Here is a 26367-nt window from a genome sequence, read left to right as displayed (position 1 = left end):
GCCACAAGCTTCAGAATCCTGAAGGCTGCAATCTGCTCTGTGTAAACACATTTCCCAGCTGGAAACCAAAATTTCAAGCGCCGTGACACAATGAGGTTTCCATAGCAAGACGTGCGATTGCTGAATTACAAGAATTTCAGGGCAAGAGTTTTCTTTGAAGTTCCGGATTCTCTATTGAAACTTAGAAAATCTGGCTTACAGGGATATTTAGGACACCGTGATACCTCAAGGTCACTGTGAAATATGATTCGAAGCGGTTCTGTTCAGCACAGCTCTGGTACCTTGTTAAGGTTCTGGGCTAGTAAGCAGGTCATCGTGAGTTCTAATCTTAGAACCACTCGTGGGCCCTTGAGCAAAATGATTTAGCCTTAACCACTTAGCTGCGTGTTTGTAATATATGCTGTCTCCATAACCGCTTTGGGTAAAAATAACCAATAACAGCGTGTCACTCAAATATCCCAGGATATTATTACTAAAGTCCAAAACGAACCGGTATTGTCTTTCAGTTCTTCTCAGGGGGAAACATCTTTCGGCACGGTAGGATCAAGATCAAAAAACATCCCAGCGTTATCCAGTGCCTCATAACTGACAACTCAACAAACCCCAGTGTATTTCCTACATCCCCTCGGGTGTCTTACTCTTCTAGGTTGAGAGCTATGAGTACCGTCTCTGTTCCCATTCACTTTAATACAGCTCACAGAAAACAGGAGATGAGATTGTACCATCTCATCACAGCAGGAACTCCCTCTCTCTCTCTCTCTCTCTCTCTCTCTCTCAGATTCTAATGACACTAGGTTCATGCAGAGTGCCAAAAGACAGAAAAAAGGCAAAATCAAGCCCTGATCTTTTATAATGGGTTTCGTCATAGACAGTTACTGTGCACTGACACCACTGCTACATCAAACTGAGGTGTTGGGAGGTTTATTAGTGCGTAAGCAACATGGTATTAAAGTGTTAACTCTGATGTTTTCTTCATTTAAGGCTAGGGTTCACCAGACAGCTGGACTCAAAGTGCTTTAAAGCAGCTGGTTGCATAAACAGCTGTGGCTCATATGTGTAAAATCAGGTCACCCCGATATATCGTAGTCACATTAGCAGGGTCGCTCTTAACTCTGCTCGACACTTTTAACAAGGCCAGTGTGGCGCAGGACAGAGCAGAAGTGAACAGAATACTGCTTATAACTCATTACACGTGAGGTGTCACAGAGAAAGCAAGCACTTGTACTAGTCGTTATGCGCATGCACGTGTCTGTTCAGAAAGACAGTGCACGCTGGAATGAGCATACGGTTCCTGCTTCACCGAGCACAGAGCTCGCCGTCTCCAAGTAAACCTGCGACCCATCACGTCCCTATTAGCATGCTCTCTGCGCATCACGCCCGCGTCTGTTGACTTATTCCAGGCTTTTTCATTCCCTTTCAATTCTCTTTTTTTCTGTTCTCACTTTAGTCATAGATCTCACTTTCTGAATGATTTTACTGGTTTAAATATGTATGTTTTCTGAGTATGGAACATGGTAAAATAAATAAATAAATAACTGTAAGATTACTGATTGGTTTTTGTCGGTGGCGTCCACATCACATAGGATTTAAATCTGACATAATGTAGCTTGTATTCATTAAAAACCACTTTCATGAATGGAGAGCAGTAATAATAGCTGGTATGATAAGACGTGCAGGAATCCAGAAGGAAATCTTTTTATCACCACATACTTGTGAAAGTATAAGAATAAGAACCGAAGCCCTTCAGACATTATAACAGTTTAACTGACAGTTTAACGTACACGCATCACATTGTAGCTGTTTGTTTTTGTATATGTTATGTGTGAGAGAGAAGTTGACTAAAGAAGATAAAGATAAGCAGCTGCTGATGCAAAAAGGTCAGTCAGGCTACTGCATTGTGTGTGTGTGTGTGTATTGTGGAGGTAATTGCGAGTGGAGCGCTGTAGGGAGTCACTGTGCATGTTGAGCTGTGTATGTTGATTAAGACCACAGTGTCTGCTCGGAAGCTCTGTGTCTGATCGTGTGGCCATGTCAGATGTTTGTGTGTTTATGTGCATGGGCACATTCATGGTATTTGCTGACAGCTAGTCATGCATATGAATAATCAAAGACTTTCTAGAAACAATTAGTTCGTTATCAGAATACCTGAAATTTGAGATTTTATATTGCACATACCCACACACAACACACACACACACAAGATGGACCCCAGATGCCAACATACTCCTTAATTGTTTAACACTGGCAACCTTTAGAACACTTTGACCATTTTGTGATATGAAAAAACAAAACAGTTGCTGTTATTCTGTCCTGTTTGTCTTGTTAGAATAACGTAACGCTAACGAAGAACCAACTAACATGAGAACACATCTCACCAAAGAAATTCCTTTAAGCGTATGCGGTGAAATAAATGTGTTCTTTCATGGAATGTTATTTTTTTAACCTTCTGCATGTTAGAGATTCTCTCTCTCTCTCTCTCTCTCTCTCTCTCTCTCTCTCTCTCTATCTCTTTCTTTCAGTCATTTCAAAAATTTAATTTAGTCAAAGCACAACAAAGCAAAACATCTTTATTAAGGTTATAAAGGTGGTGTTTGATATTTAGTATTTTGTATTTGAGGTTATGAGCCAAAAGCAATAAAGGCATTAGTCAGATGTAACCATTAGACCAGGTGTCGTTACCACCATTATGCTGCCACCACCATGCTTTACAATAGTGTTAAAAGGGAGTAATGTGCAACAGTTCAATCATTGTCTGAAGTGTATTTGGGATTTTATACAACTATATCTCTTATAAAGAACAGGTTTGTTGAGTGTCTGGGCTTTGGATGATTGAGAACAGCTTCCCTGATCTGAGCTGTGTTAAGTCTTATCCCTGGCCCTACTGACATTTGGTGGACAGTCTCCACAAGCAAATTTGCAGATGTTCCTTATTTTACTTTTTATTTTATCTTCTTCTGCTTTCCCATTAGGGGTCACCACAGCGAATCATCTGTTTTCACTTAAAGGAGGGGTCTCCGTTGTTTGAAAGCCAATGTTGACATTTGAAATCACCAAAACAAACATGCCCCTAACCCAAATGGGTCCCACCCCTGTTTTGATAGGCCTCCACCCACACATACACCTAATATACACACCTAATATACATAATATACACGTATATTACACTATGGTAATACAAATGTGTTTTCATGTTGTACCGTGAAAGGTTTAGCTCCGTTTCACGCGGAAGACGTTCAGTTCTCTCCAGCGCTGGAAAGCTGATCCTATATTAACACGGGTCCTACTTCTTGCCTTATCGTAAGCCTTTCTTCTCTTTCTTTCTTTGTTTTTATCCTCCATGTCAATGTTTCAATCGCTTTCTGCTAATGTCACACATGCGCACTGAACTTTCTCTCCGCCCATATTGACAAGACACGCCCCTTTCTGCTCATTGGCTAGACGTTTGTTTTGTTTTTGTTTTGTTTGGCGGCCCAACGCAGTTTTCTGAAGCATTTCTCAAACAACGGAGACCTCACCTTTAACATCCGCTACTCTTGCACCAATTAACTTTACTCTTTTAATAATGGATTTAATAATACTACACTGGATGTTGTGATCATTGGTTGGTTGGTCGGTCATCTTTCAGAACTTCCTGTCCTGGATTTGTTCTGACATACGGTTTGTTTGAACTTGGTCTTCATGGTGCTGTTTAGATATGTTTTCTACAGTAACACCCTCTGGAGCTCTTCCAGGAGGCAGGTGGATTTATAATGAGATCATATGACACTAATTACACAAAGGTGGACAACAATCAGCTAATTATTTGGCTTATGAAGGCAACTGGTTACAAAATACTTGTGCATATTTAATTCTCCTTCCACTTTAATATTGTGTAGTATTTTTTTCTGGCTTCATCATACATGCTTATCATTTCAGTTCTAGGATTTAACATGTTGAAATGTTCACATTTGGGGCAACATTTATGTACAGTATTCAACATACAGTGGTGTAATGTGTCATCACACAGCGTATACTGATATTTAGTGTTGGTTCATCCTGGTGTCTTGTTCAATTTATACCACAACTGGCTTATCAGGACTGTTATAATTACCCGATGATGACGATGATAATAATAATAATAATGATAATAATAATAATAACGATAATAATAATGATGATGATAAAAATTATAATAAGGATGATAATGATAATACTAATAATAATGATAATGATAATAATAATGACAATAACAAGAATAATAATAATAATAATGATAATAATAATAATAATGATAATGATAATAATAATGACAATAACAAGAATAATAATAATAATGATAATAATAATAATAACGTGTTAGAGCTGTAACTATGAAGCTGTGCAGAGCAGGTATCATATCCCCTGGAGTGACTCAGGTCATAGTGAAAACACCTCACCAGTTTTCCTTTACAGCTCTCCTGGGCTTTATTATAATAGTTACACACTTCCCATGGCACTGGATTTCCCTCTGTCTGCTCACATGGATTGAAACGTGTAAAGTCAGTAGTCCTTCCAAAGGTCACTAGGGGAGTTCTTCAAATGATTACACCCCTCCCAAGCACTCCTAATATACAGACCCATACAATTCAGTTACAGCCCTTTCCCTGTTCACTTCCTCAATTGATTTAAATCAATAAGTTCAATCCAATCTCCTGCCTGTCGCTGATATGGAATACAGCACAATGTAGTGCTCCCATTATTCCTCAGTGCAGTACTGCTTATGAGCGGCTGTGCAGTTCTGTTGATTAGCTTTCCGTACCATATCAATAGCCTTTAAATGTTTGTTTTTCCCATTTTATCCTGAGCAGATTTATTGAAGGAATTCCGTGGGGCAAAATCAGTGTGTGTTTGATGTATTTTATAACAGCGGATAATAAAAATGGCAAATCTAGTTTTTTAATTTAAGTAATTATCACGAGAGATGACATTTTGTCTTTTTATTATTTATGAGGCATTCCGCAGCACTGCTTCCTAACTAATTATGCACATGCTAGTGTGAGACACAGCATGCTAGTGTGAGAAATCCACATGTACCTGATGGTACAAGGCACTTCTGCTTTATCACCTCCTTCTACATGAGATTTGCTTTCACTGGGTAGGTTGTGATGAGAAAACTGGTTCATGTTTAGGACTCAGTACCTGTGTGTGGATGCAGAGTGGATACAACATTGCACAGTACTGACACACAGGTGGATTAATGAATAGCCCAGGTGCCTGATACAAGCAGATTTGTGTGTGTGTATTTTAGTTTTCTATCCCAGCGTTATCCATGGATAGTTCAACAACTCTAAATTATACTCCTTACTCTTAAAAAATATAAATGTTCATGTGGTTTGTAGCTCTGTTTAAACCTCATACACATAGCTGTAATATATATAAACACTTTGTTCACAAATCACACATCCCCTGTCGTACCGCACACATCACCTGTCATACTGTCGTACCGCATACATCACCTGTCGTACTGCACACATCACCTGTCATACTGTCGTACAGCACACATCACCTGTCGTACCGCACACATCACCTGTCATACTGTCGTACTGCAGACATCACCTGTCATACTGTCGTACCGCACACATCACCTGTCGTTCCGCACACATCACCTGTCATACTGTCGTACCGCACACATCACCTGTCGTACAGCACACATCACCTGTCATACTGTCGTACAGCACACATCACCTGTCATACTGTCGTACAGCACACATCACCTGTCGTACAGCACACATCACCTGTCATACTGTCGTACAGCACACATCACCTGTCATACTGTCGTACCGCACACAACACCTGTCGTACAGCACACATCACCTGTCGTACAGCACACATCACCTGTCGTACAGCACACATCACCTGTCGTACAGCACACATCACCTGTCGTACAGCACACATCACCTGTCGTACTGCACACATCACCTGTCGTACTGCACACATCACCTGTCGTACAGCACACATCACCTGTCGTACAGCACACATCACCTGTCATACTGTCGTACAGCACACATCACCTGTCATACTGTCGTACAGCACACATCACCTGTCATGCTGTCGTACCACACACATCACCTGTCATGCTGTCGTACCACACACATCACCTGTCATACTGTCGTACAGCACACATCACCTGTCATACTGTCGTACTGCACACATCACCTGTCGTACTGCACACATCACCTGTCGTACTGCACACATCACCTGTCATGCTGTCGTACAGCACACATCACCTGTCATACTGTCGTACAGCACCCATCACCTGTCATACTGTCGTACTGCACACATCACCTGTCGTACAGCACATATCACCTGTCGTACTGCCGTACAGCACACATCACCTGTCATACTGTCGTACAGCACACATCACCTGCCATACTGTCGTACAGCACACATCACCTGTCGTACAGCACATATCACCTGTCGTACTGCCGTACAGCACACATCACCTGTCATACTGTCGCACAGCACACATCACCTGTCATACTGTCGTACAGCACACATCACCTGTCGTACTGCACACATCACCTGTCATACTGTCGTACTGCACACATCACCTGTCATACTGTCGTACAGCACACGTCACCTGTCATACTGTCGTACTGCACACATCACCTGTCATACTGTCGTACAGCACACGTCACCTGTCATACTGTCGTACTGCACACATCACCTGTCATACTGTCGTACAGCACACATCACCTGTCATACTGTCGTACTGCACACATCACCTGTCGTACAGCACACATCACCTGTCATACTGTCGTACAGCACACATCACCTGTCATACTGTCGTACTGCACACATCACCTGTCGTACAGCACACATCACCTGTCATACTGTCGTACAGCACACATCACCTGTCGTACAGCACACATCACCTGTCGTACAGCACACATCACCTGTCGTACAGCACACATCACCTGTCATACTGTTGTACAGCACACATCACCTGTCGTACTGTCGTACAGCACACATCACCTGTCGTACAGCACACATCACCTGTTATACTGTCGTACAGCACACATCACCTGTCGTACTGTCGTACAGCACACATCACCTGTCGTACAGCACACATCACCTGTCGTACTGTCGTACAGCACACATCACCTGTCGTACTGTCGTACAGCACACATCACCTGTCGTACTGTCGTACAGCACACATCACCTGTCGTACAGCACACATCACCTGTCATACAGCACACATCACCTGTCGTACTGTCGTACAGCACACATCACCTGTTATACTGCCGTACAGCACACATCACCTGTCGTACAGCACACATCACCTGTTATACTGCCGTACAGCACACATCACCTGTCGTACAGCACACATCACCTGTCGTACAGCACACATCACCTGTCGTACTGTCGTACAGCACACATCACCTGTCACACTGCCGTACAGGACACATCACCTGTCGTACTGTCGTACAGCACACATCGCCTGTCGTACAGCACCCATCACCTGTCATACTGCCGTACCGCACGCGTTGCCTGTCTTGTGCACTTCTCTCTTTCTCAGTGTGCGTAAATGTGGTAAGATGTGAAAGAGCTGCCGTATCATTCAGAAGGACACAGGAGAAGTGTAGTGGTCCATGTCTTTTTAATTGCTTTTTCTCTGAGTGCAGCAGCATCGCATACAAACACACACGCATGTCGGTCACGCAGTGAGCTGATGGTAATTTGTGTCACATCAGAGCATCCATGACCTTCACTGAAGTCTAATATTAAGTCTAATTGCACTGAGGGACAGATAAAGTAACCATTAGTTTTGTTTTGTAACACTGGAACATCAGGACAGACTTGTCTGATGTAGCAATGTCCTACAGCACTGTAAAACAGAGATGGACACAAGGGGACACTTCTCACTCATTATTATAGTAGAGATGTCTATATATGAGACGGTTATGTAACTGATTATGGTCATTTCTTCTTGTTTATGCCTTGTTGTCTACGGACATAGTGACAGAGTGTCATAATTATTACATAAAGTAGCTGATAATCTGTTTTTCTGACTAAGAAGCGAAGCTGCTCCGATAAACGCTCCGCTTCATTTGCTTAATAAACGATATATTATAATCCGTCACAATCTGCACCGCTTCTTCTGTTAGAAAGACGGATCACTTAAGGAGGTTACTGTCTGCTAACAACACTGACCTGCATACATGGGGAAAAAAACTCTTTTTGTTTTAGTCATTATTTGTCTTTAGCAGAAGAGGTAACATAAATCATTCAGACTTACAGTTTCACAGAGTCCCTCCAAAGAGTGTCAACATTTTATGCAATATTAATTATTACTTATTAAAACCTGACAACACCCTATCGTAAAGATTTAATGTTATTAAATGGCCCTGTTATTGCAGCCACAATATATATTTATATTCATTAGCCTGTATTTTAAGTGTTGCACCGGCAGCCTCGTGTAGAGATTCCTCTCGTTAAAACAATAAATTAAATACGAGAGCGAGAGTATAGAAGAACAGTGATAATAGCTGACCTTTCACAAAATGCACAAAGCATCTGCCGTTATCAAAGATTCCATAGAGCTCACAAGCTAAAACACTTTCTCTCTGTCGCTCTTTTTAGGCACCGTTAGCTTAAAGTTCCGTTAAAGGAGAGCTCACGGTTCGACCTCGAACTCTCCTTCATGCAATCTTTATTATTTTATTTTTTAATTAGTAAAACAAAATACTTAGCAGGAGCCTGGACAGTGCCGGAGAGGGAAGCGCTTCACTCACAGCTCTTGGCCAGGGGTTAACTCATAGGTCAAGTGAGAAAACAAGTATTTGTACTGTGTAAATGTCAATCTCTGGGTAATAGATTGGAGCACACAAAATGCCTTTTGGCAGCTCACCTGTGGTTAACCAAAGAGCAGGATCTCTTATTGTCTCTGCTCAGCTCTGGGAAAGATGTTTGGGCAGCTGGTACATTTGAAGTGATTACTGAACATATTAACATATTAAGTGCATATATTAAGTGCACATATAAGAACATATTAAGTGATGAATAATTGATGAAAGTGATGAAAAACACACCTTTGACACTTTCATTGTAACTTTGAACAAATGTTTTAAACTCATGGTATCTTAAGTATGTAACTTAGTGATCCAGCATTAATGTATTCAATGTTAGAGATTTAAGCACTTATGTACGTCGCTCTGGATAAGGGCGTCTGCCAAATGCTGTAAATGTAAATGTAAATAATTACTGAATATAAACACTGTGTTGGTTAATGAGCAATGCTAGCAATGCTAGCACCAGGAATACTCGTATCGTTTTGTGGTACACTGCAATGTCTGGGGTACAGAAAACAGGCTTGTGTTAGATTTTACTTACTCAAAATGCAGTATAGTGTTGATGTCATGTCTTGTATCTTGATGTGTTGAACTCTTTAGTGTTGTTTAAGGTCAGTAATAAACTGTAATAAGTCTGCATGATGATTATATTATACACTGCTTTTATGAGTAACCTGAGACGCGGACCGAACCAACGCTTGTATTCATTTTATTAAGATTACGCCGTCAGCTTGTTGGATAAAAATACACAATGTCTGTGGATTGCACTTAATAGTCAGTTTGACCATGACATTTACTCATGTTCCCATGTCTTGTTCAGTGACATGTTAGCAATAACATCATTATGAGTTTTAATTAGAATTTCTTATTAGGTATTTAGTATTATAATCGTTTATTTTTTTTTCTTCCCTTGAAGAAGCCTAGGCAGTTCTATGTGTCATGCAGTGATGGGAAATCATCACTAGGTCTTATATTTTATGACACCAAACTGAACAGGTCTAAAGACGACACAATTTTTTCTGAATTTCAATTGATTCAGTGGTGATTCGGTGGTGATTGTGTAAATGCTGTTCTCAGATCCGTTATTGCTGTCTGTAAAAGAGCATCACGTGACACAGAAAAACGTGACAACGTGAAGAGGAAAAGCAGCAGAAGAACATATGCTTGGTTGACAATCACTTCCTGTTTACCAGGAAGACCACGTCTGCTCGTGAAAGGAAGTGAACGCTCCTCATGCAGCTGGATGTAATGTAATATGGCATAAAATATTTCATTTTTAGGACAGAGAGGCCTCAGTAAGAATGGTTTATGGGGTTTTGAGTGGGTTGATCTTTTTAAATATTCAGCTTCAATGAAATATGGAGCATGACTCTAGGCTGTTTTGAATTCATAAGTACGTTTCACAAGGCTGGATGTGCATACTGAGACCTGTCGATTTCAGCACGGCTAAGAGAACAGCCTGGTGATTCAACGAGGCGGCGTGCAGCCTGACTCAGAACGAGCGTGGCAGTGGAGGGGCATCACCAAGCCTCAGCACTTCAAAAGAGACAATCATTCTTTTTGAACCCTTGTGTTGGGGTGAAACACAATGCTTCTAATCTGAATTTATTTCTCAGCACATTGTGAGTGTGTGATAAGATCAGTGTAGTGTCCTTTAGATCTCACAACTTCTTTCTTTTATGTGACGACAGCGTTGCAGCACTCCATCTCTCAGCACGAAATCCCAACAGAAGAAGGCCGAGCTGCCTGCTAATCTCTACCTACTGAGCTGATTGACCGGGAATAACAAACGACTCGTGATGTTGACACGTTGTCTTCAAATTCCAGGAAATAGCTAGCAGAAATATCAGATCTGTTCATACATGTGCTTTACTGGGTTTTAGGGAGAAGGGTAGATCTGAGCAGCCCAGTGTTGGTTGTGACGGAGCTTCTTTTCCAAGATGGAAACAGAAGCCTGAAGGAAGTCAAGAGATCTTTTTGTTACCATGAGATTAATTTGTGGTGAATATTTTATTTTAAGACAGAGAAATCCATTGAACTGGACCACCCTGGCCACAGGATTGAAGATGATGATGGATTAACGCATAAAGAATTATTGACTTAGTTACTACCTATCTCTATCTATCTATCTATCTATCTATCTATCCATCCATCCATCCATCCATCCATCCATCCACCCAACAGTAAAATGCTTTCCTTTCCAAACAGGATTATACATGGCATAGCATTTTTCAACTTGCATTGTAATTCTATCAAAAGGATTGTAAACGCATCTCCGTCTCTACAATAATGTTTGAAACTTTAAGCAAGCCATCAGTCATGCTAGCAGGCAGAAGCTACTCTCCTCTTAGCCAGAGGTGCTTGTGTCAGTGAGCGCTCATTTATTACAGACCAGTCGGATTTCAGTCCAGAGGCTGGACAACTGACAGACAGCCCACTGTCTCCACCTCTCAGCTCAGTCAGACACTCCCTCTTCCTGTCTGCAGCTCATCAGTCTGTCTGCTCAGATGTGATGAGGGAACTGTGTGTGTGTGTGTGTGTGTGTGAGAGAGTGTGTGTGTGTGAGAGAGAGAGAGAGTGTGTGTATATCTGTGTGTATGTGTTGGTGTATGCCCGTGTGTGTGTGTGAGAGAGAAAGAGAGTGTATGTGTGTGAGAGAGAGTAGGAGAGAGTGTGTATGTGTGTATGTGTTGGTGTACTGTATGTCTGTGTGTGTGTATGATGCATGGAAACAGGCATGCAAGATAGAAGAAATACGTCCAATAGAAATAAATATTAACGTGCAAGAAGAATAATTACCAGGTTCCTGTAGCAACATGAGCTCTGTGGCTTCAGACATGCATCCTGGGGCTTTCTGTGTTCTACAGCCACATCAGGACATGACGGAAAGGAGAAAAGAGATCCTGCCGAGGAAGAGTTTCAATCTGAATTGTTGGTGTATTTATAAACCCCAGATTTTGTGTCTGACAAAATCAATATTTAAATGTCATCCTGTCTGACCGGCTGCTGCTCAGTGCACGTGCTCCTTAAGTGTACCTGTTTAAGCCTCTGTAACCCGTCTGCTTTAGTAAACACCAGGTTCAGCCTTTTCTTTTTTTCTTTCTTTCTTTCCTGCGATTTGTTTTCCGCTCTCACGTTTACACCCCGGCGTCGGATATGTTCGTCGTTCACTCACCGTTTGATCAGATTGCTACGATAGGCTTCTGTCCTATTGTCTAGATTATCTCGATCGTGCGGCCCCTATAACTTATTTGGTTGTAAATAAAACCGTTTGTATCTGATCCAGGATTGCAGCTGTGGTATCTGGTCTTGTGAATGTTTATCTCTTGGCTTCTCTGTTCTCAGGAACGCCGTACCGGATTCCTAAGCTATTGATTTTTGCTTTTTTTTTTTTTTTTTCATGAACAAACAACTGCAAACAAATATCTTCTCTGAAATGGTCATAGCTGCAGTGAGCATTGAAAAGAAAGCGGCGCAGAACAAAAGGGAACGGCGGACAGTGACAGCTAGTGACTGAAATAGAGCCATCCTCAAGCCATTAGCTCTCATGTAACAGTGGTTAGTAAGATGACTGGCAGGACAGAAGAGGTAGATTTGTATCAGGTCTGTTTTACTGAATAGCTCCTGGTCAGTGCTGTATGTAGTCCATCTAACTGTTTATGGCTCTGCGTGGGCCATGTTGCAGTAGCTGTGATTAGCTTTTAGCGCCTGTGCTGAATAGCAATCCCCGAGTGTTTTGTAGTCTGACTAACCTCATTGCTGTTTACTCGGTTCTGGGGTTTTGCAGTTTGATTCAGTGTGCTGTAATTAATAGCATGCTGTTGATGACTACACTTTCTGCTTTTCAGCTCAGAATTCAGATGAAAAATTTACTATTTGTTTTACGATCAAAATTATTCTCTTGATTTTAAAGCCCTTGGCAGCGTGGGTTCAGATGTTTTTTTTTCTTACTAAGAATTTACCAGCGATAGACTGAATAAATGTACCTTACTAATTATGGATTATTTCTAAAGCTAAAAAGACACTAGAACAGCTTCCACAGCACTTGTTTTAACATTTAAGGTGTGCTCATATTTCTGTTTAGATTTGTTAACTACATTAACTACATTTACAGCATTTAGCAGACGCCCTTATATCCAGAGCGACTTACATTATCTCATTTTTGTACAACTGAGCTCAGGGGCCCAACAATGGCAGCTTGGTGGACCTGGGATCGAACTCACAACCTTCCAATTGGTAGCCCAACACCTTAACCACTAGGCTACCACATGAGATTTCTATGCCCTTTCTATGCTAACACAGAACTGCAGAAATCAGGTACAGGTACAACATGGTTTGTGTTTGCAGTCCACTCCCTTCTAGCTAGTTTAGGACAGCAACGTGCAGAAGCATCACACACGTCACATCTGCTTTAATAAAGAGGTTTAGAATAAGCTCAGTAATGTCTTGTCATTTACTGTAGGGTGCGCTATATCAGTCTATACCATCTTAATCCTTTCCACATTTTGTCGCTTTAACTCGTAACTGAAATGGATCTGGTCGAGTTCTGGCCAAGAATCAGTGAATGATCGGTTATGGTTTTGGAGATCGTTCAAAACAAGACAGCAAAGAGGGGATTAGTGAGAGAAGCAACCAAGTGGCCAAAGATAACAAAGGGCAGGAGTTGAAGAGATCCAGAGGCTTAAACCGAGAGGATGTTCAGAGGACGGCTGTAGCTCAGACACTCCTCAGTATAGGGCTTTACAAATATGTGGAAAGAACAAGACGTTTAATCTTGATGGATTTATCCAATTGAGAAAATAAATTTTTGGCAAAAGGTGGTACTTTTGGCAGAAACCCAACATTGCTCTTCTCTCTGGGAAACATCATCCCCAGATTTAATTATGGTGGTGGTAGCATGGTAGCATCCCCAGGACCTGACACTGGTCAGGTTCAGAGTAAGGCAGATGGAGCTCAATAATGGGCAGAGCTAGAAGAAGCAAGGGAAAGATCCACTTTAATCAGAAAGACCCTTAGTGTAGCCCAAGTTAGAACGGAGCAGTTAAATAACATTTCAGTTCTGTTTTTTTTTTTATCCATGGCCATCGTCACCTAGCAGCTATACAGAAATATATAAATTACGATTAAAAGCTGCCACATCAATCAAATGGCAAATCTATGATCAAATTTGCTACTCACCAAAGTTCTCTCATCCAATCTGACAGAGCTTGAGCAATTTTGCCAAGAAGAACTGGCAAACACATCAAGATCCAGATGTGTGGAGATGATAGAGACATATTCCAGATAACATATACTCAGGTATCTCAGCAAAATGAACCTATGTATTTTTGTCCATATGCTATATCTGAGGATCATGTGCATCATTTTAACCAGGAGAAGAAGCGATTATATTGTAGGAAGGATCCATAAACCTACTGAAATAGAATTCTATTTATTAGATTCCTTCCTGTTTGTCATATGAAGATGTTGCACATTTATGATCAGGAGGTTGAGGCCCATTTTCTGTAAATATCTGATCACAATTCTTTTGTCATCTGTCTCTCTGTCCATCCACCTGAGGTTCAGGTCAAACGTCTGAATTGATTTACCCCCCTGTAGTGTGTGTGTATATATATTCATATATATATTTTTCATGCATATAAATTAATAACAAGAAGAACGAGACCTGTTGACAGTGGAGGCGTCCAGTTCTACTTGCTTTCATTAATAGCATCATGATATTTTATTATACAAATGTAAAAATCATCGTCTTGGACTCTCCTAAAAGGAAATCTCATTCCTTTTAGCGTTTTAAAAGAAAAAAGTTTTACTTTCCTAAAATAGCTAAACGAAATCCAAAAGCACTAAGCTAATAACAACTAAACATAAGAGGCTAATTATTAAAACATCGACAGTAAGTTTTGGTACAAAGCCTAAGGCCCACACTTATCATACTGAAGGATTTGTGGATGTTGTGCTTATGCTGTTCGACGCTATAATGTTTAAATAAAACCCTACACCCTTTTATCGTTTAAAACACAATTGATATTTTTTTTGTTTTATATAAAGAAATTGTGCTGATTTTTTTTTCCAAATAAATTTTTTCTCTAGATCACGTTTATCGCTCCAGATGTTTTATCTGAAAGTCCTTAAACGCCTTATCAGCTCCATTTTGTTCCGATCGTCTTCAATCTCTTTATCCCCTAAACAAACATCATTTGCTGACATTTTCTTTTCTCCCTGAGATCAAGTAAGCATTAAGGCATTTTAATTTCTAATTAATTTTAGCACCGAGCTGAATGCTCTGGGATTAGAACTCCCTGCTGCAGCTTTTTGTTGTTAAGGACTCAATACAACCACAACACTGAGACCACAAAGAGCTGTCTATTAGACACAGACGAGCAGTGTGTGTGCACGTGGAGGCTTTCTCAGAGTCTCTCACCGCCCTAGGGAGTTAGAAGGGAACCCTGTAAATTATGCTGTTTATGCATCCACAGCATTTTTTATTCCCTTTGTGTGTTTCCACACAGCCAACGTGGTGTCAAGTTCGCAAGGAGAATCCCAGCACAGCAGGAGAATGCACTTTTATATGAGTCACAATAACCCCCTCGAGCCTCGGGGCACCGACCTGGGAGAAAAGTCCGACACAGCCCTTCACAACTTGAGCACTCTCTACACTCTCATCTATTCTTACTTTCATTTCTGTCTTATTTGGGTTCCATCCTTAATTATCAGCTCTAGAGAAGCATAAATATGTTTTATGTGATTTAGTGTGTGGAGAGGAGCAGTTGCGGATGTGCTGTGGCAGTGATAATGTGCTTAATTACTGCTTAACTCGTGTGGACACGAGGAAATTGTGCAGGCCATCGCTCTGCTAGTCCTCCGTCTGACATTAATGCCTCCTTCTCTGCCAGATTTATCACCACTTTGTATCATTAATGACTTTTTCCCTGTTTCACCCTTTCATTTTTGTGCTGGGGATTAGACAATACACATGTGCACACACACACATTCCCTCATGCACACAAACACACTGTCCTGTCTCATTTTTAGGCGTCAATTAAGGTATTATTTATGACTGCTGGTTCAGGTTCAATCCACCCTCTTGCAGAATTAGCTCTGATCCTCCCCAACCTTGTCACCCTGTGTCACCCCCCACTATTTTTTATTGCCCAAATGTAGATAAACGAGTGTGCTGAGACTTCACAGAGAGTGAAAATGAGAGGTCCGGCAGGAGAGCCCGATCATTAAGCTAGATTTAGTCATCAAGCGGTAGCATTACATCATCCTGCATTGCTTGACTCCTGGCTCCAGAGACACACTTTCCCCCATTTTGCCACTGGTCTAAAACACTAGTTTTTGGCTTTAGACCATTTAAAGCTTTTGTTTTTAGCATTAATGAGATTAACATTAAGAAGTGAGTAATGTTTATCTCATTTCTTTTTCCGATCGAATAACTGGAGAACTGGTGAGTTCAGTATTAGTGGCATGGTTTAAAAAAAGTATCCAGTCATTCCAGTGTCGGTATCGAAGCCTCCCACTGAACTTTCTCTCACTCGTTCCTATCATCTCCAGTCGCACCATTCACCACGTGCCATTAAACTCCGTCATGGCCGTCGTCCAAGGAAAGACGAATCGCGTAATCACTCCTAATAACTATATATAAATAAAATAGCAAGCAGGGGAGACGGTTATCGCACTTAGCCGAGGCGCCTTGCATTGTTAGACGTGGGACAGGCTTTGTCGCTGCTATTCGTAAGCCTGCCTGCGTACCAGCTCGTTAGACTGATCAAGCGTCCTTGTCGACTGTCACGTTCTGTCGAGCTGCCTGCCAACTTTAAGGGGAGGGGGGAGTTATGAGCGAAAGAGATGAAAAGTCATCTTCTTGCAAGAGCCTCTGTGCAAATGCAAATTGAGAAAATGATCTCACAAGTCAGAAATCTGTTTTGTGCTCCTGTTCTATTTGGAGAGAGAAATGAGCGTCGGCTAGCTGGCACCGGACGTGATCTAAATTGTGCGAGCGCTGAGCTGAGTGGCACACATGCTGATAAAAGACACGAGTGACATCCATAATGCCAGAACATGCTGTGTGGAGAACTGCCATCTTAACGCTCCCAAAGAGACCGAACGAGCATGAACGGCTTAAAGGATGTATGTGAGGAGGACGGTATCTCTGGTCACTGTGATTGATAGGTGAATCAGATCAGGTTAAGATCAGTCTGACCCACATGAAAGGATATATGCCGACGTTATATGGACAAAAGTATGTGGACTACATTATATAGACTTTCCTAAAATTGCTGCTACTAAGTTGAAAGCACACAATAGTCTAAAATGTCTTTATACCCAGTAGCTTAACAGTTTCTCTTCACTGAAATTGAGAGACACAAACCCTGTTCCATCATGACAATGTCCCTGTGCACAAAGCACAGAGCTCCATAAAGACACGGTGTGTTAATGTTGGAGTAGAACTTGAGTGTCCTGCACAGAGCCCTGACTCTGACTCAACACCACTGAACACCTTTGTGATGAACTGAAACACCGACTGAACCCCAGAGCTGAACAGTGTCTGATCTCACTAATGATCTTGTAGATGAATGAACACAAATCCACACAGACACAATCCAACATCTAGTGGAAAGGTGAACCGGCCTCATCACATGAGCCAGACATATGGAGACTAGAATAGTTTCAAGTAGAATGCAGAAAGATCTGAAACACTCTCTCAGACTGAAACTATACTCATATTCTAACTAATCTGTCCTCAGTGTCTTCTGAGCATTCTTCTCATGTTCCTTGTCCAAGTGAAGGCTTGATCTTGATCGTCTTATCGTCCAGTGTTCTGTAGGCTTTAGGAAAACTCTCATTAAATCATTCTCATCACACACAAACTCAGAGTCTGGTCATATCAGCAGAGCCAAATGTCAGAGAAAATGCAACAAAACCACGTCCAAACGATCCGTGTAAATAAAGGTAGCATGCGATTGAAGCGTGAAGCACGGGGCAGTGAGTGCCACACACTGACAAATGAGTGTGGCGTCATACACAAGGGTAATGAGAGAAGAACCGAATACAGACTAGCAGCTCCATACACAGCCTTAATTATCCTGCCACACGAGTCTAGTTCCCTGTATAGTCCACATAGCGTTCATTTCAGAGCCATGTAGACTTCACAGCACCTCTATCACTCCCTACTGCTTCATTTGCAATTGAAATGCCATTCAATCATAACTTGATGTAGCTGTCGCTGGTAGTTGATGGGCTGCTTGTGCAAAGTTTGAGCTTGAGTGAAGGGTTAGTCACAGTTCAGGCCGTGCCGAACGGCCGTCTGTGGACATTTGCTATATCTGTCACAGCAACGTGGAAAATGATGAGGTCTGATGAGTCTGACCTTCACAGCCTCCTCGGACAGAATCGGAACAACTCTATAAAACTCTATTAAATACAGGTGATTTACCTGGTGGGAAATCGTGCTTCAGTATTGTTGTCATTTCTGTTGTCATTTATCAAAGCAACTGTGATGTCTCACAACCCCATCCAGATCCACTCCTGTCACTTTTTTAATCTGCATCTCAGACAGTAGCTCCAGCCGCACAACGAACGACGCGGCCGAGCCGGGAACCGCCGCTGATCTGACAACACGTCCTCGTACTCCGGAAAGCTCTGGATGAAAAACACTTTACTCCTCTGCTCCGTTCAGAAGCGAGGTCACATTAATATGGATTTCTCTTTCTCACCATCCAAGCCCTCCCCTGCTATCTGTCTGTCTACATCTCCATTTTTTTTGTTTGTTTCTTCCCCGTAAGCCAGATAAAGTTTAAATGCGCTCAGCTCAGGGCTATAATCCATAAGAAATGGCAGCTTCTCTTGCTTTTCTATCATGGGGAGAGGGAGAGCGAGGACAGTGCAGAGAATAGCAAGTGCAGACAGGCAGCCAAAGATTTGCCGGTGGTCGAGTCAATCAAGCACATCTTTGGCTAATGACCCATGTGGCGGAATGAAGCGCAGGAGTCCAGAGGGTTGGCACCTCTGATCACTCCCACAACACAGGTCTGAGGGCGGAGCTAATATATTCTTATAAAGAAGACCAGCATTAAAGTGCCAGTGTGTGTACGCAGCAAAGCAAATGGTTTATTTTATAGGTATCAGCAGAGTGATATTCTTAAACTAAAGAGTGTGTGTGTGTGTGTGCGCGCTTCTGTACGCTTGTTTATTACTTTTCTTACAGCATGCTTTTCGTCACCAGGACAGGATAATTATGGTATGGATTCCATACATCATCAACTGCTATTACATGCCAGGTCCCAACACCAGCTTCAGCTTTTTTTCTTTTTTTAAACAAACATATAATATGCATGTTTATTATCGTGTCTGTGCTCTAAGGGTTACACAACATATTAGCTACATTTAAAAAATCTAATCTTATTGACGAGGAAAGGTTTCTTATAGGAAGGAGAATGGGTGTTGGTGCATCCCTCTACTTGTACAATGATGCACTTTGATTTCATTACGTTAGTGTTTGTCCCACAGGTGTCATTTGCATGGCTGAATGATTGACACCTTCTCTCCTCCTTGGGCTGCCTCTCATTTGTCTGATGACTCCCTCGGCTTCTCGCAGCCAATTTTCTAAAAGCTGCTAACAGGGATAAATACTTTGATGAGAATGCACTCATTTTTTTTTTCTTTTTTACTCCCTCCTCTCTCTCTCTCTCTGTCTGTCTCTCTCATTCTTTCTCTATCTGTTTTTTTCTGCCTTTCTCCATCCTGCAGAAAACACAAAGGTACCTCTGCAAAGGTCACGGTCTCGGCAGAATATCAATTTCAGCTCGGCACGAGCCCTCACTTCCAAGGAGGCTTATTATGAGAGTGAGTCCCATTCATCTGCGGCTCACCGATCAGCCCACCGGCCAGAGAGGGAGCAGGAGAAGGAGAGAGTGAGAGCGCGAGAGAGTAAGAAGGAGCAAACTCCCCCCAGCTGCTCAGCTAATGGCGAGACTGACGTGGAGGCACTTCTAGCTCGTCTCCGCGCCCTGTGATGACCTCACCTCCATTACCCGATGCTCTTTAACCTCTCCGTTCCATACACATTCAAAGCGGCCCACCATCTCTTTCGCTCTAATGACGAGAGTCAAGCACGTGAACACAAACACAAGAGAAGTCTTAACAATTAACCTTTATTTTTACACGTCACTGCCCTTTTTTCTATAACAGCCGTGTTGTTTTGAAAGAAGTGCTGCCATTGTGCTTGACCAAATAGTTCAGTTCAGGATGTTTTAGTCGAAGTGCTGAGATTGATGGTTGTGTTTTTGTACAGAGGTTCGTCTGCGTACGTATAAGTGAAGCTGTTCTCTACAGCATGGCGCTTTAGTGCAGAAAACAGCGTTTTAACTCTACAGCACCTTTTCTTAATGACGTGAACGTGTGCACTTTGGGTAATATCCTTTACTCTATGCAAACTCATTAAATGTCTTTCTTATAAACAGTTCTAATCTTTTTTTGGTTCTTTTAGAATCTCTCAGCCCTATATATAGTGGCGAAGGGCTCCGAGATCAGCTTCATGATCACTGGCTATATCGATAGAGCATCATACTATAATTATTCATGAGATATATCACTGTAAATTACAAATACAGCTAAGTTTATCGTTCAATGCTTAAAATTATAGCAGAAGACCTGGTGGTTTTCTGCTAACCTCTGCCATTTTCTTAATAGTCTGTTAAACTCCATAGAATCTTCATTTGACACTTACTCAGGACGAAGAGCTCCAAAAGCAATTTTAGAAAAACCATGAGCGAGTCATGTTGAGTGATGAGTTTTTTAATTAAATCTTTTTTTTCCCCCTTTTACTTTCCCACTAGTACCCAGCATCCCACACACACACACACACACACACACACACACACCCAATGAAACAGTCTAGATACTGAATGATATTCCCTGTTCTCCATACACGAGATCATACACACCTCTGATTGGCTAATGAAAGTCTGCTCGGTGGAGGAAAGAAAATGCCGTCGTTCCTGAAGAAAAAGCAGCCAATTACACGCTGCTTCTTATGGCCTCCAGACTACGGATGGTTACAGCAACATCTTGACTGTTTATTACTTTCCTTACAGCATGCTTTTTTGTCACCAGGACAGGATAATTATGGTATGGATTCCATATGTCATCAACTGCTATTACATTTGTATTGCCAGGTCCCAACACCAGCTTCATCTTTTTTCTTTTTTTTTTTTTTAAACAAACATATAATAGCATGTTTATTATCGTGTGTGCGCTCTAAGGGTTACACAACATATTAGCTACAATTAAAAATTAGCCATTATTACTCTGTAACAAGCCGCATTGACTCGATCTCTGTACATCTTTGGTACAGTACGTTTTGTTGTGCAGCCTCTTCTGTTCTGCCAGCGAATGAATCTTGAAATTAATTGACCTGTACACCTCTTTCTTGTCAACACGGTATTATCTTGTCTTTTCCTGATTTAATAATAATCTCATGCGGCATCGTCTTCAAATTGAACACGACACCGTGATAAAATTTAGATTTGGATTTTCCTTTACGACCCATTGTAAGCTCTTCGTTTCTTTTCTAACTTTTCTGTCACACAATCGATTGTAAAACGCTTGTTGTGTCATTTACATTAAAGGAACAGAACGTTGTTTTGTCTGTGTGTGTACTTCAGAGCTGGTGAATATAAATGTGTCTGTATCCAGGTTATTTTCAGTCACGCTAAAATTCTCTTCTGTAGACTGACACAGACCCGCAGTAAGATGTACTGATTTCATGCTCTCCAGACTGGCAGAGGACCGATGCTGATGCTGATGCTCTAGTGGAACAGGCAGAGACGAGAAATCCAGGGTCTCGCACACAAACATCATCCAGAGCCACATTTAGATGGTAAAGCCATAAATAATGCTGCATTGCTGCTGCACAGCTCGCCCTAAGATGATGCAAGTTTAGGCGTTCGGTGAAATCACCAGCCATTGTTTTTGTTATTGCGTATAAAGCTGCTAAGGTCTTAATATCGCTCAGTGACCTGGAGTTCACCAATATCTCTGAGAAAGATCTCTGACTCTGAACATCTCAAACATGTCAGTCAGTAGCTGCAATCAGGTCCCATCTAACCACAGAGAGCATATTCCATTAGATGTTTACAGGAAAAACCATGACCAGCTGACTGCCACGTGAAGCAGCTCTGTTCTCAGAATAGAAGGCTGTTAAGTCTGTGAAATGTACAAGCAAGACTTCAGTGTGCAGATGTTTGTAGAAGGAAAGAAATCTGTTTATAGAAACTATGATTAAAAAGGGAGTCACAGCTACAAAGCAGCCGGATGTCCTTTATTTTGACTGACAGCTCCTGACTTGGCTGAGACTGTGACCGTTGATGACTAGACATGGTTGTGTCCAGGAACACCACAAAGAAAGGTTATGCAAATCCGGAAGGACTTGGTGCTTCACTGATAGACGTGAAGACAGTAGAGAGCACACTGCTTCTCCTCCATCCTATATGATACAATGCATTATATACACTGGTGAATTTCATACACAAATCCAGATCTCCAACCAGAAGCTTTCATTTTAGCAGCAGAAAAGTTGAAAGCTAGTTGCACTGATCAACGTTATTACTAAGGCAACCAGCAGTAGGAACACGTCCTAGCATCTTGCAGTGATAAAATCAGTGTGTAAACATAACATTATAAAAAGTAAAGGCTATAACTTTTGTGTAAAAAAAATCAGACGAGGAATAAACACAAAAAAAAATACCAAACCCTGTATTAGTAATTTAGAGCTGAGACAGAACGGTGGGAGATTTCCCATGAAGCTCACACACCAGCTACAATACATCCTACACTATTAATAATACAGAAAAAAGTCGGACGTTTGGCTAATTCACCAGGTGCTCAATTCTTCAGTTTTTTTTATTAGTGAATAGCTCACAGTCCTATTTTTCTGCCATTGAGCCAAACTTCACTGAAAATTCTAGGTAAGCTGTATCTGGTGGCCCCAGATGGCATGGTAGCATACAGTATGTACACTGGTGCAATGTCTTGTATTGTTTGTTGTACTGTCTTTTGTCTCTCACACTGTACACCAGGTTGCACAGATGCACCTTATGTATCTACGACTAACTAAGTCCTTAGCTCTGTCTTTGTTTTATTTAGCACCATGATCCTGGAGAAACATTGTCTCATTTCACTGTGTACTGCAACAGCTATATACGGTTGTAATGATAATAAAAGCTTCTTGACCTGACAGATGCTACACCTACAGTTTAAAATCTGTCTGTTTGAGGTTTCCAGAAAGTTTCTCCTCCTCATTTCAGTGAACAAGATCCAGCTTCTGGGGAAGAACTTTTAGACATCTCAGATTTCAACTATCCTATACGAAAGGATGTGGTTTCCTAGTGGTTAAGGTGTTGGACTACTAATCATTTACATTTACAGCATTTACTGTAGCAGACTCTCTTATTCAGAGTGACTTACATTTTTTATATTTCAATTTATACAACTGAGCAATTGAGGGTTAAAGGGATTCAAACTCATGACCTTCCGATCAGTAGTCCAACACCTTAATAACTAGGCTACAACATCCCAGTCAGAAGGTTGTGAAATCCTGACCCATAACCCTCAATTGCTCAGCTGTATTTAAAAAAAAAATTCGATAAAAATGTAAGTCGCTCTGGATAAGGGTCTCTGCCAAATGCTATAAACGTGTCTGCACTGTCAACTGAAGCATGTCAGCCATAGGTGTTTTAGGTTGTTTTAGGTTGTGTTGCGTAGTTACAAGATGGGGAAATGTGTCCGTGAACTAATATTTTATAATATTAGTTCACGGACAGTTTTGTATAAAGGTTATGAGGTGAGTCCATACAGAAAGAGATAAAATGTTTGGAGCATTTACACAGTATACTGTAATTTTACAAAGCTAGACCACCAGTGCATAAACACCTAAATGGAAAAAAAAGGCTTGTGAAGAAACAATGAGATTTAGTTTAAAATGTAGAGCCACAAACGGCGCTCTGGGCTCTAAGCATTGACCGATGAAGCCTGTAGCATGTGTGTAAACACATACAGATCTTTTCTCCAAGCCAAAAAGGTTCTTAAAGTCACAGCATAACATTTCTTAAACCAATACTTTAATGCATGAAGAATATGAAGTGTGTAAGATTTAAGGCTATTTTTTCAGCCATCACAAAGCCTTAAGGCCACTTGCATGTGTGTGTTAATGCAGAGATACACTGATACTCCATCAGGACCTAGAAAGTTCTGCCATCAGGGTGTAAACGGCCCAAGAAGGACTTGACCACTTCAGATTCTGTATGTTTTAGGAGGGGAAATTGGTTGATTGAATGTCAGGCTATACAGTAATTCTTATGTCTATTTGGTTTATTGCTCAAAAATACCTGCTTCAGTGTACAAAGTAATAACCAGATTTAATATAGCTGTTAATATGTGCTGGGCTCTGATCGGGACTGGAACTGAATGACTCAAATGTAGACGTCCTCGGCTTTGGGGGTTTGATTCTGTAGGAAAAGAAAGCTACTCCTTTAGAGACAAAATTAAATATGATTGTCCACATTGTTCGGCTTTTATGCAAGAATTGTTGAACAAAGAAGCAGAAATGATCCACGGACACTCGACATACATATAGACATGGCATATTTTTACCCAGTTCTTTGCAATAAAGATAGAACAGAACTAATATTTTGCTTGTTCGGTCATACGTCCATGTCTGAGGACTATATGGGGATGAGATTGTGTAAAAGAGGACTGAGGCACCTACAGTGATGAAAGACTCTGCTACCCAGAATCATAATGTTTAGTGTATTATAAATAAGCAGTATGGCTGCTACTAAAGGTGTGTGCTGCAATTTAATTAATCCAGGGGAAACACGGTGCTAACTTCGAAGACCCCCTTCACACCCTCCACGATCTCAATATCTTTGATGCTAGTGGGACTCAGAAGTAATTTACGCTGTGATTATTTATATTTGCCTGTGTAAGCAGTGTAAAATGAAGTCATGAATGCTGGTACAGCACCTTCCTAAACTTAGTCCACGCTTAATTGCTTGCTTAAAAGTAAGTGCCTTATATATACAGTATAGTGGCATTTGTTAAATAATGGGATTTATTAGCCATCAAGCCAGTTCTCAAATTTAATGTGTTAGAAGCGGGGAAAAATGGACAAGCGTAAGGATCTGAATGACGTTCACAAGGGTATAATTTTCATAGCTATAATCTGAGATTTAAAACTGCAGTAGATAATACAAACAGGGTCATGGGCTCCAAGGCTCACTGATCAGTGTGGGGAGTGAAGCTCAGCTCTTCTGGTCTGATCCTGCACCACAGCTACTGTACTGTAGCACAAAGTGAATGGTGTTACTTATAGAAAGGAGTCAGATCACAGCACAGCTTGCTGTGTAACTAGAGGCTGGTCAGAGCGCTCATACTCCATATCACTGAAGGCTTCTACAGTGGATACGTGAGCATCAGAACTGGAACATGGAACAGAAGAAGATGACCTGGTCTGAAGAATCATCTTTTAAATGATAAGGTGACCAAGTGTGTGTTTACCTGAGGCACTAGAAGGCAAGCCAGTGGAGGCAGTGTGTTAACCTGAGCAAAGTTTTCAATTCAATGCAATTCATTTGTATAGCGCTTTTAACAATTTCCCCATTGTCTCAAAGCAGCTTTACAGAAGTATGGAAACAGAACAGAGAGAAAAATAAATAAATATATAATAATAATAAGAAGAAGAAGAAAAAATAAAAAAAAATAATGTATACAATTCAAGTTTAAAACTAATTTTAAAAATATGAATATAAAATCTATAATATTATATATCTATCCCTATCCCTAATGAGCAGGCCGGAGGTGATGGCGGCAAGGAAAAACTCCCTGAGATGATATGAGGAAGAAACCTTAAGAGGAACCAGACTCAGAAGGGAACCTCATCCTCATTTGGGTGACGATGTTGATGTTCTGCTGGGAAACCTTGAGTCATTGCATTCATGTGAATGCAGGATAATGTTTTCCTGACACACTGCATAAATAGTTCACGAATAGTTTCAGAAACATGACAGTTGAAGTGTACAAGGTATTTACTTGGTGTCTAAATTCCCCAGACCTCAGTCTGATCTGATATGTGGGATGTGCTGGACAAACAATTCAGAACCATGAAGGAAACTTCAGAGGCCTTGTGGAGTCCATGCCTGAACCTACACAATATAAGGCTAGGTGGTTTGTTATGATATACAGTTTATATATAAAGGTGGATTTACTTCTATCATGGATGGATGGATGGATGGATGGATGGATGGATAGATGGATAGATAGATAGAAATACTCTTTCCTCTTGTATTTCTTGTTTTTTTTTTTTTTTTTTGGTGCTTTCTGAGCTGGGGTCAGTAGGAGGCCCACTCTTAGGCACTGATTGCTGAAGCAGACACCATGCAGAGCTAATTTGGCCCATTTGTGCAGTGGCTGATGGAACCAGCCTGCAGGAGACCTTGTTTTTCAGAATGTCACTCAAAGTCCGACAGCTAAATGTCATATTCCTATAAAGTTTTTTATT

At 41.2% G+C, this 26367-nt stretch overlaps 1 protein-coding gene across 4 annotated transcripts in view; it reads left to right on the top strand.

The window, feature by feature from the left end:
* diaph3 (diaphanous-related formin 3) overlaps nt 1-21391 on the top strand; it is a 290424-nt gene extending 269033 nt beyond the window's left edge. For all 4 annotated transcript variants that reach the window (XM_060876191.1, XM_060876199.1, XM_060876172.1 and 1 more), the window contains one exon: nt 19560-21391. In XM_060876191.1, coding sequence (XP_060732174.1) covers nt 19560-19825 — 266 coding nt within the window. In that variant the 3' untranslated portion in view covers nt 19826-21391. The remainder of the gene's footprint in view (nt 1-19559) is intronic.
* The last annotated feature ends 4976 nt before the right edge of the window (nt 21392-26367 follow it).

Source organism: Tachysurus vachellii, chromosome 1, assembly GCF_030014155.1.
Source record: "Tachysurus vachellii isolate PV-2020 chromosome 1, HZAU_Pvac_v1, whole genome shotgun sequence".
NCBI lineage: Eukaryota > Metazoa > Chordata > Actinopteri > Siluriformes > Bagridae > Tachysurus > Tachysurus vachellii.
The sequence above is the reverse complement of the archived record's forward strand: the minus strand, read 5'-3'. Positions and strand labels throughout refer to the sequence as shown.